The sequence below is a fragment of the Sinocyclocheilus grahami genome, unplaced genomic scaffold, assembly GCF_001515645.1.
Source record: "Sinocyclocheilus grahami isolate Dianchi unplaced genomic scaffold, SAMN03320097.WGS_v1.1 scaffold1598.1, whole genome shotgun sequence".
Taxonomy (NCBI): Eukaryota; Metazoa; Chordata; class Actinopteri; order Cypriniformes; family Cyprinidae; genus Sinocyclocheilus; species Sinocyclocheilus grahami.
The window spans coordinates 183,692-194,926 of NW_015506777.1; the positions used below are offsets into that span (position 1 = coordinate 183,692).

Here is an 11,235-nt window from a genome sequence, read left to right on the forward strand (position 1 = left end):
TGTTGCCCAGCGATAGCCCCAAAACATTACTGCTCTAGAGGAGATCTGGATGGAGGAATGGGCCAAAATACCAGCAACTGTGTGTGAAAACCTTGTGAAGACTTACAGCAAACGTTTGACCTCTGTCATTGCCACCAAAGGGTATATAACAAAGTATTGAGATGAAATTTTGTTATTGACCAAATACTTATTTTCCACCATAATTTGCAAATAAATTCTTTAAAAATCCTACAATGTGATTTTCTGGATTTTTTTTCTCATTTTGTCTCTCATAGTTGAGGTATACCTATGATGAAAATGACAGGCCTCTCTCATCTTTTTAAGTGGGAGAACTTGCACAATTGGTGGCTGACTAAATACTTTTTTTCCCCACTGTAACCATGGTTCCCCGAAGGGAACGAGACGCTGTGTCAGAAACGCTATGGGGAATGCCCCAGCGTGACCACACTGTGAATCACATGTGTAATCAGTCCAATGGAAGGGCGAGACGTCATAGGCGGGTGACGTAGCGACCAGGAAGCTACAAAAGCGCATGAGGTGGAACCGGCGTCAGCTTCAAGGAATGAAGAAAGCACTGGAAGTATGGCCCTGAGACGCAGCGTCTCGTTCCCTTCGGGGAACCACGGTTACATACGTAACCTGGAGACGTTCCCCTTCAGGAACTCGAGCTGCGTCGGGAACGCTTTGGGAACGAGAATACCCACATTGCCAGACTTGCAAATCCCTGTCTAGTGTGAAAGAGCACAGCTAAGACGAGAGAACAGAAGAGCCAGGAGTGGTCATAGAAGTCATAGAATCTGACAAATATGAGGGGCGTGGACCATCCCGCTGCATTGCAGATGTCTTGCATAGACACACCTGCTAAGAAGGCCTTGGAGGCAGCCATACCTCGGGTCGAATGAACCTTGATCCCCAAAGGAGAGGGGAGATCAGAGGACTCGTAGGCAATAGTACTGGCATCAACTATCCACCGACTGAGGGTCTGCTTCATAGTAGGGAGACCCCTATTATGGGGACCATAGCATACAAACAGTTGGTCCGCCTTCTCCACAGGGCAGCTCTGTGGATGTAGCTCTGTGCAGTTAAGCTTCTGTTGGTCAGGCTCCCTGAAGGGAGGAGGACAAAAGGCCTGTAGCACGATAGGCTGTGGTGTAACAGAGGGTAGAGAAACACTTTGGCCATGTCGGGCGCAAAGTCCAGATAAGAAGGGGCCACTGAGAGGGCCTGAAGATCCCCAACTCTTTTTAGAGAGGTAATAGCCAGAAGAAGGGCAGGCTTAATTGTCAGATAGCGATCAGAAATTTCTTCAATAGGCTCGAATGGAGACTTACAAAGAGCTTCTAGCACCACAACCAGGTCCCATGTGGGGACGTGAGATCGTAATGGGGGCCTCAGCCTCAGCGCACCGCGGAGGAAACGTGTAACTAGGGGGTGTCTGCCCACTGACTGGCTGGAGTGGGTCAACCTGCAGAGAGACGGGCCTGCAGGAACTCCAGTACTGTACCAACCGGGCAATTAACTGGGTCCAGCTGGCGATCTCCGCACCAAGAAGTGAAAAGTTTCCACTTCAAGCATACAGTTTCCTCGTAGAGGGAGCTCTGGATTGGAGGATGTCTCAACAACCTCGGTTGAGAGACCGGAAGCTACAAGTTGTGCCCCCTCAGAGGCCACACCCGTAACTTCCACAGCTCCGGGTGGGGGTGGAGAATCGTACCCTTCGCCTGTGAGAGGAGATCCCTCCTGATGGGAATCTCCCATGGAGAGCCGCCGAGAAGGGAAATCAGGTCCGAGAATCATACTCAGCCCGGCCGCTACTAACTACTAGCAGCAGACGGACCCCGTCCTGGCGCACTCCCTTCAGAACTCCCCGGAGCAGAGCGATCGGGGGAAAGGTGTACAGACGAAGCCTCGGCCACGTCTGTACCATGGCATCCAGCCCCAGTGGAGCTGGATGAGTCAGAGAGGACCAGAGGGGACAATGCGATGTCTCTCGAGTCGCAAACAGGTCCACCTGAGCCTGGCCAAAACTTCTCCTTGTCTGCTTCACCACCTCGGGGTGAAGTCTCCATTCCCCGGGCCTCGGCCCCTGCCTCGACAGGATGTCTGCTCCCAAATTCAGATGCCAAGGAATATGTACTGCTCTCAATGAAAGGATTTTGCCCTGGGACCACACAAGGATCTGGTGCGCCAGCTTGTACAAAGGGCGCAAACGCAGACCTCCCTGGTGGTTGATATAAGAGACCACCGCTGTGTTGTCAGTGCGCACCAGCACATGGCGATCTCTTAGGTCCGGGAGGAAGTGCTTCAAAGCTCGAAATACGGCCAGCATCTCCAGGCAGTTGATGTGCCAGGTTAGATGGCGATCGCTCCACAGACCACGGCAGGGTGCCCACTCATGATCGCACCCCAGCCAGTGAGGGACGCATTTGTCGCTAGCGTTACGGAGCTCCGAGCACTGCGCCATGAGACACGAACCAAGGTTTCCTCCACATGTCCAAGGCACATAGGCATCGCCGCGTGACCTTGATCATGCGAAGCGGGTTTCCCCTCGGGGAGAACCCTTTGGTCTTGAGCCACCACTGTAGGAGTCTCATGTACAGCAGGCCAAAAGGTATCACGTTGGACGCAGCTGCCATCAAACCCAATAGTTTCTGAAACTGCTTGACAGTGAGTGACTGGCCTTCTCTGACTCTCGCGACTGCAGTGAGGATCGACTCGATCCGAGCAGGGGACAATCGTGCCTGCATCGGGGTCGAATCCCACATCACTCCCAGATCAGTGGTCCTCTGTAATGGAGAAAACACACTTTTCTTGGTGTTTAGTCTCAACCCCAACCTTTTCATATGGGCGAGAACGTCATCTCGATGTCGAACCACCATCTGCTCTGATTGAGCCAAAATCAACCAATCGTCGATATAATTTAGTATGCCTTTGCCCTGGAGTCGCAGTGGAACTAGAGCAGCATCCACACACTTCGTGAAAGTGCGGGGTGAGAGTGCTAGGCCGAAAGGAAGAACTCGATATTGGTAAGCTTCGCCCATGAAAGCTTACCTCAGGAACTTCCTGTGAGTGGGAAGGATGGAGACATGGAAATAAGAATCTTTTAGATCTATCGTGACAAACCAGTCCTCGGACCTGATCTGAGACACGACCTGCTTGACAGTGAGCATCTTGAACTTTAGTCGCATTACTGATCGGTTTAACTGACACAGATCTAAAATGGACGCAACCCTCCATCCTTCTTTGGAAAGATGAAGTACCTGCTGTAGAACTCTCTGAACTCTCCCGGACTCTCTGTCATGAGGAGGGACCACCTCGATGGCCTCCTTCCTCAAGAGAGTGTTTACTTTCTGTTCTAATATCAGAGCCTGCTCGGAACCCACCAATGTGGAACTAACTGCTCTAGAGACCCCCGAAGGGGTGGCAAGCATCTCAGCTCTGCTACGTTTCCGGGCGGAAGACACTGAGATGTGTGCTCACTGGAGACTGCTGCGCCCTGGAACTCTGGCAGGGTTAGCAGACTGATCTCCTGAGGGCTCTGAAGAGAGACGGACACCGTGTAATGCGGTACACCCCGCTCTTCCCCAGTAGGGGCTGCCCTCAGCGGTCCTGAGCATGATTGTCAGAACCGCTTTGTTGAGGGCTTCCTCGACTGAAGCACGACCCTCAGATCGGGCCTCGCTTTGGAAGCCCCCGACTTGGAGGGCTCAACTTTTGAACCTCCCTGTATGAGGAGCTGGTGCATGGCCAGGGCTGCTCCCGCCCAGCAGCCCCCAGAGCTAGAGAACAGCGAGGAAGAAACCACTGGAACGCCGCCGCCTGTTTACGAATCTCCTGGTATCTGTCGATGACGGAATTGATGGCGCCGCCGAACAGACCAGAAGGCATAAGTGGGGCGTCCATGAGGAAGACCCCGTCTTTCTTCTTCATATCAGACAGGGTCAACCATAAATGTCTCACCGCTGCCACCAGAGCTGCTATGGTCCGCCCAATGGCACGGGCGGTCTCCTTGGTGGTGCGGAGAGATAAATCAGCGGTTCTCAGTTCTGAAATATCATCTGCTTTTATTTCCTCGCCTTCATCTAGTTCTTTTAGTAGATCGGCTTGGTATGCCTGCTACACAGCCATTGGGTGCAAACACGCACCAGCCTGACCTGCTGCTGTGTACCCCTTGCCCACCAGCGCTGAAGTGGTTCGCAGCGGCTTGGAGGGCAAGACCGGAGCCTTTAAAGATGATGCCGCGTCGGGAGACAGATAGCTCGCGAGCATCTGTTCTACCCGGGGGAATCGATCTATAACCGCGTTCACCCAGCCCTGCCAGATTGTCGTAATAATCAGAGGCGGGATGAATAAGCAGGCCGAGAATGGTTTCGCCCATGACCTCGACACCCGTGTGAAGGTCAGGGGAAAAAAGGCAGGCTCCGGAGTGGAGGTGGCGGCTTAGTTCACAGAAACCGCTCATCTAGTTTACTCTTTTGCGGTTCAGCCTGTTTCTCGGCGGACCAATCAATGTTTAATTTAGCTACCGGACGAGTAACCACATCCAACAACTCCTCATACTGGGGTGACTGAGGGGGCGAATCCTCGATGCTCTCCACATCAACCTCCTCGGAGGAAGATAGGTGGAGTGCCGAGCCCGCTCCCCGGGGGGAAGAAACCGCAGAACGGGCTTCCGATCCCAGAGAACGGGCGGATCTGGTGGGTGAGGAAGAAGATAGGGACTCGCCCGTCTCCATTCCCTCCACCAGATCCATCTGCAAACCCCACGAGAGCCGACTCAGCGTGCTTCGCTCCCAAGTAGACCACACTCAGAATGTGTGAATCCCCGCCCGTGATGTAGCGTGGACATAGAGGAACACACAGCTTATAACATGATCTGCTTTCGCCCAGATGCTTTATTTTACCCTCAGCCTTTTTTGCCATACTGAGCATATATGTACTGATCGTGCAACTTGACAAACAACAGTAAATAAGACTCACAGAACATAAAATGTGACTGACAGAACACAGATCGCTTCGTTGAATGACAGAAACCTGATGCCGTTTCCACCTCACGTGCTTTTATAACTTCCTGGTCTCTACGTCACCCGCCTATGACATCTCGCCCTTCCATTGGACTGATTACACATGTGATTCAGAGTATGGTCACGCTGGGGGCGTTCCAATAGCGTTTCCGACGCAGCTCGAGTTCCTGAAGGGGAATCTGTGATAAACATAACTTGACTATACTTTACTATACTCTTATCATCCCCTTTGTAGCGAATCAGCTCAAAGGGGAAATATGAACCCTTTGAGCTATTCCATATGCAAATTACCAATTATAAATATTTAGATCTGCTGTAAGTATTTACTTGACCTCTCAGTGTCAACTGTCTGTCAATTCTAAGAATGTTAATTTTCTGGTTAAGGAAAATAACTTTCTTACTGTACAATACTACTCCGAGGATGTAGCAAAAATCTGCATGATTAGGGACTCCAGTTATGACCAAACAATGAACAACCTCAAGTGTGATACAAGTAAGACTTTATTAACTACATAAACACTTAAACTAGTCTAACATACACATACAAACACACACGCATACAGTTGGCATAGGAAAAAGGGTTAAAACTTCAGCAGTAAATAGAAGAGAAATAAAAACTTGAAGCTATAGTACCATTTGGTATTCAGCAGATCTACAGCCTGAAGGAAACTTCAGTTTCTTAGTTCAAACACACCTTTGTAAAAGGTGCAAATGATACTTAATGTATCAATTAATAAGACTAAGTTTGATACTTGCACGTCTCGCCTGTTTGAAAGAGAGTCCTGATGCTCTTTGGGGCTCCAGTAAGTTGGCTGAAGTTAGGTGATGAGAACTAACCATTTTGAGTCAGAGGATCTTGATGAGTGGAAAGACTAGGCACAAGGCCTGGCACAAACTTAGGTTGTCCTTAGAAGCGTTCTAGCTCACATCCTCATCTTCTCAGAATCTAACTGAACCACAGACTGAAGGCGGGTCACTGATGTGAGGCCTTTAAGGTCTGAGAAGATTCACGCCTCTCAGGATGGGCTTGTCCAATGAGAAAGGCTGAAATTCCAAGCGGGAGGTTGGAAATACTGGAGAGTTTTACGGCATGGTAATTTGCATATGGAACTCGATTGAGTGTTAATGCAAAATTACTAAAAGATTCTTAGAACACTAATATATTGCCTATGTACCAACAAAATTTTAATTGTATTTCAATTGAATTATCAACAAAAATCCCTCCATTTCAGGCCCCAGAAGCTTAAAAATCATAGTTCATTTGAAGGGGTCATATGATGTTGCTACAAATAACATTATTTTGTGTATTTGGTGTAATGAAATGTGTTTATGCGGTTTAAGGTTCAAACCTTTTAAGGTTCAAACATTATTTTCCACATAATGTACATTATTGTTTCTCCTCTATGCGCCGCCTTTCTGAAACGCGTTGATTTTTACAAAGTTCAAAGTTCATCGGTCTGAAAAGCGAGGTGTGCTCTGATTGCCTAGCTATCCAGTGCGTTTTACAAATAAACTTGAATTGAATTGAAAAGAATGCTGCAAGCAAGACAAGGAAAATTGAACTTGGCTGGATGAACTTTCAAGATAGCAGCTACAAACAAGTTAGAAGACCCAATGGAGGTGGAACACAAGAAATTGTTGTTAAAAAAGGGCTTCCGATCCCAGAGAACGGGCGGATCTGGTGGGTGAGGAAGAAGATAGGGACTCGCCCGTCTCCATTCCCTCCACCAGATCCATCTGCAAACCCCACGAGAGCCGACTCAGCGTGCTTCGCTCCCAAGTAGACCACACTCAGAATGTGTGAATCCCCGCCCGTGATGTAGCGTGGACATAGAGGAACACACAGCTTATAACATGATCTGCTTTCGCCCAGATGCTTTATTTTACCCTCAGCCTTTTTTGCCATACTGAGCATATATGTACTGATCGTGCAACTTGACAAACAACAGTAAATAAGACTCACAGAACATAAAATGTGACTGACAGAACACAGATCGCTTCGTTGAATGACAGAAACCTGATGCCGTTTCCACCTCACTTTTATAACTTCCTGTTCTCTACGTCACCCGCCTATGACATCTCGCCCTTCCATTGGACTGATTACACATGTGATTCAGAGTATGGTCACGCTGGGGGCGTTCCAATAGCGTTTCCGACGCAGCTCGAGTTCCTGAAGGGGAATCTGTGATAAACATAACTTGACTATACTTTACTATACTCTTATCATCCCCTTTGTAGCGAATCAGCTCAAAGGGGAAATATGAACCCTTTGAGCTATTCCATATGCAAATTACCAATTATAAATATTTAGATCTGCTGTAAGTATTTACTTGACCTCTCAGTGTCAACTGTCTGTCAATTCTAAGAATGTTAATTTTCTGGTTAAGGAAAATAACTTTCTTACTGTACAATACTACTCCGAGGATGTAGCAAAAATCTGCATGATTAGGGACTCCAGTTATGACCAAACAATGAACAACCTCAAGTGTGATACAAGTAAGACTTTATTAACTACATAAACACTTAAACTAGTCTAACATACACATACAAACACACACGCATACAGTTGGCATAGGAAAAAGGGTTAAAACTTCAGCAGTAAATAGAAGAGAAATAAAAACTTGAAGCTATAGTACCATTTGGTATTCAGCAGATCTACAGCCTGAAGGAAACTTCAGTTTCTTAGTTCAAACACACCTTTGTAAAAGGTGCAAATGATACTTAATGTATCAATTAATAAGACTAAGTTTGATACTTGCACGTCTCGCCTGTTTGAAAGAGAGTCCTGATGCTCTTTGGGGCTCCAGTAAGTTGGCTGAAGTTAGGTGATGAGAACTAACCATTTTGAGTCAGAGGATCTTGATGAGTGGAAAGACTAGGCACAAGGCCTGGCAACTACATAAACACTTAAACTAGTCTAACATACACATACAAACACACACGCATACAGTTGGCATAGGAAAAAGGGTTAAAACTTCAGCAGTAAATAGAAGAGAAATAAAAACTTGAAGCTATAGTACCATTTGGTATTCAGCAGATCTACAGCCTGAAGGAAACTTCAGTTTCTTAGTTCAAACACACCTTTGTAAAAGGTGCAAATGATACTTAATGTATCAATTAATAAGACTAAGTTTGATACTTGCACGTCTCGCCTGTTTGAAAGAGAGTCCTGATGCTCTTTGGGGCTCCAGTAAGTTGGCTGAAGTTAGGTGATGAGAACTAACCATTTTGAGTCAGAGGATCTTGATGAGTGGAAAGACTAGGCACAAGGCCTGGCACAAACTTAGGTTGTCCTTAGAAGCGTTCTAGCTCACATCCTCATCTTCTCAGAATCTAACTGAACCACAGACTGAAGGCGGGTCACTGATGTGAGGCCTTTAAGGTCTGAGAAGATTCACGCCTCTCAGGATGGGCTTGTCCAATGAGAAAGGCTGAAATTCCAAGCGGGAGGTTGGAAATACTGGAGAGTTTTACGGCATGGTAATTTGCATATGGAACTCGATTGAGTGTTAATGCAAAATTACTAAAAGATTCTTAGAACACTAATATATTGCCTATGTACCAACAAAATTTTAATTGTATTTCAATTGAATTATCAACAAAAATCCCTCCATTTCAGGCCCCAGAAGCTTAAAAATCATAGTTCATTTGAAGGGGTCATATGATGTTGCTACAAATAACATTATTTTGTGTATTTGGTGTAATGAAATGTGTTTATGCGGTTTAAGGTTCAAACCTTTTAAGGTTCAAACATTATTTTCCACATAATGTACATTATTGTTTCTCCTCTATGCGCCGCCTTTCTGAAACGCGTTGATTTTTACAAAGTTCAAAGTTCATCGGTCTGAAAAGCGAGGTGTGCTCTGATTGCCTAGCTATCCAGTGCGTTTTACAAATAAACTTGAATTGAATTGAAAAGAATGCTGCAAGCAAGACAAGGAAAATTGAACTTGGCTGGATGAACTTTCAAGATAGCAGCTACAAACAAGTTAGAAGACCCAATGGAGGTGGAACACAAGAAATTGTTGTTAAAAAAAGACAGTGTCAAATGTTCTGAATATCGGGAGAAACCCTTTTTTTCCCCCCCTAATGGTCAATCAGTAAAAGGGAATGCTGACGATTTCAACTTTATGCTCTGTGTCACTGGCTCTGAAGAACCACTCGAGAAGATCACAGTTGGCAGCTTGTACAAGGCAACAAGTTACCGACTTCTTAGACTGTATGTGTGCACAAGACTGAAAGATCAGGATTCTGATCAGAGTGATGAAACTGACACGAATTTGACTCTAAAGAGATCCCGGCTTACTTCCACATCAGACGTAACTCCATGTGCTTCAGGATGTAACAATCACAACAGAAGTCAAACTTTGCACTCTCTGCCTTTTACACCTGTCAGCTCAAGTGACAATGTACTCCAGTCTTCTGATGATAAAGTGGTGTTCCTGGGTAATGATGTGAACACATCTTTTGACATTGTCTCTGACACACTTGTATACTCACCTGTATATGTTGATTGTGCGGGGAACGAAACATTTATCGAAACAATACTGATTCGCAGAATTCACTGTGTGAATGATATGATTAAGGTTTTCTCAGTCAAAAACATTCTACATGCCAATGTAACAATTAAATGTGTACTCGAAAATGGTGAGGAGGAAGCTGGCGTCGGCGATGGAGTGTTCCAGGACAGTCTTACTGAATTCTGGGACACATTTTATGCAACAAGAACCTGTGGAACAACTTACAAGATACCTACTCTGCATCACGCTTACCAAGAAAGAGAGTGGAAAGCTGTTGCGCGGATTTTTGCCATTGGATGTGTGCGCTTTGGTTACTTGCCAATTCAGCCGGCACCGCCTTTTCAAAAAGAAGCACTGTCCCTTCCTTCACCAGAAACCAGTCTAATGGAGGTGTTTTTCAATTACATTAGTTCAAAAGAGAAGGATATTTTAAGTGAAGCACTCCAGGACTTCCAAAGTGCTGACATGGATGAAGTCCTCAGTGTACTCAGCAGTCACAGCTGCACAGTGCTTCCAAATCAAAACAATCTCCAGAAAATTCTGGATGAAATTGCACATAAAGAGATGGTGCAACAACCAGCCTACTGTACATAATAAAATGCTGGTGACCCATTCTGCGATCTGTTGGTGAAAACATGACAGCAGAAAGTCTGGACAAGATAACTGAAAATCTTCAACCAAAAGGCAAGAAATGTGGCAAAATCCCTCAAGTTCCCACAAATGATGTCCCCTTCTGAAACAACTATCAAATCATCCTTTGCAGTTTGTTAGGGAGAGAGACCAGAAGGAGCTTGGTTTTTTTTCTCAGATACTGCACAGGGTCTGATTTATTTCTCTCTAAGACGATTCAGGTAACATTTACAGAAATTAATGAGTTTTCAAGAAGACCGAATGCCCACACTTGTTCACAACACCTTGAACTGCCAAGTGACTACAGCATCTATGCAGAATTTAGTGTAGAGTTTTGCTCTGTGTTGAACAGTGGAGTGTAGGTAATGGATATGTCATAGACATGAGTGTTAAAGCTGAAGTGCCTAAACAGCATGAAAAAGGATGTCAGTTAAATTATACTGAAAGTATAAATACTGAAAGTAATGTTCTCATGTTTAAATGTTATGCAGTTCATGAAGTTGAAATAACAGTCATTTTAAGAACCATTGTGAATGGAATAGTATGGTTGTGTTACGTCCCATTTGTAAGGGGTGTAGAGTTTTTTATAGAAAAAAGGGAAATATTTATGACTAACTATAACTGGTTAAAATCAATAATAAATATTTAGATTATATCTTCGAATTAACTGTAGCAGAATCAATATTACAATTATTTGATCTATCCGTCCACCGAGCAGACAATATAATGGTTTATTTATTCGAGGATCTATGATTTTCCTGGCCACGGAAGAATAAACTGTCCTTCTTTGTGCAGTGCTAGCAGTAATTTAGCAAAATGTAGCAAGGGTTCACACATTCATTGACTTCGAATTGTGAGCAGCAAACAGAGACAATCCGTTGTGAATATAAGGGATTTAATAAATGAAACTATATCTAACATATAACTAAGCAAAACACTTCTATATACACAGAATGAAACAAAGTAAGGAAAAGAGAGAGAATAGAAAAAGAATGGCAGTATTTCACATCACTTAACCACAACCTTTGAAAATCATCAAAGAATCCAAAAATCACCTTAAA

General features: G+C 45.2%; 1 protein-coding gene and 1 pseudogene across 1 annotated transcript in view; one reads left to right on the forward strand and one right to left on the reverse strand.

Annotated features, from left to right (window-relative positions):
- The window catches only part of plrdgb (PITP-less RdgB-like protein), a 112,709-nt gene extending 108,779 nt beyond the window's left edge, over positions 1–3,930 (reverse strand). Inside the window, exons 1-3 of the mRNA XM_016257796.1 lie at positions 3,713–3,930; positions 3,052–3,063; positions 859–1,106 (exon numbers count right to left, since the gene is read on the reverse strand). Of these exons, the coding sequence (XP_016113282.1) occupies positions 859–1,106; positions 3,052–3,063; positions 3,713–3,930 (478 nt within the window). The remainder of the gene's footprint in view (positions 1–858; positions 1,107–3,051; positions 3,064–3,712) is intronic.
- Positions 3,931–4,345: 415 nt separating this feature from the next.
- Positions 4,346–10,554, forward strand: LOC107571471 (uncharacterized; annotated as a pseudogene).
- The last annotated feature ends 681 nt before the right edge of the window (positions 10,555–11,235 follow it).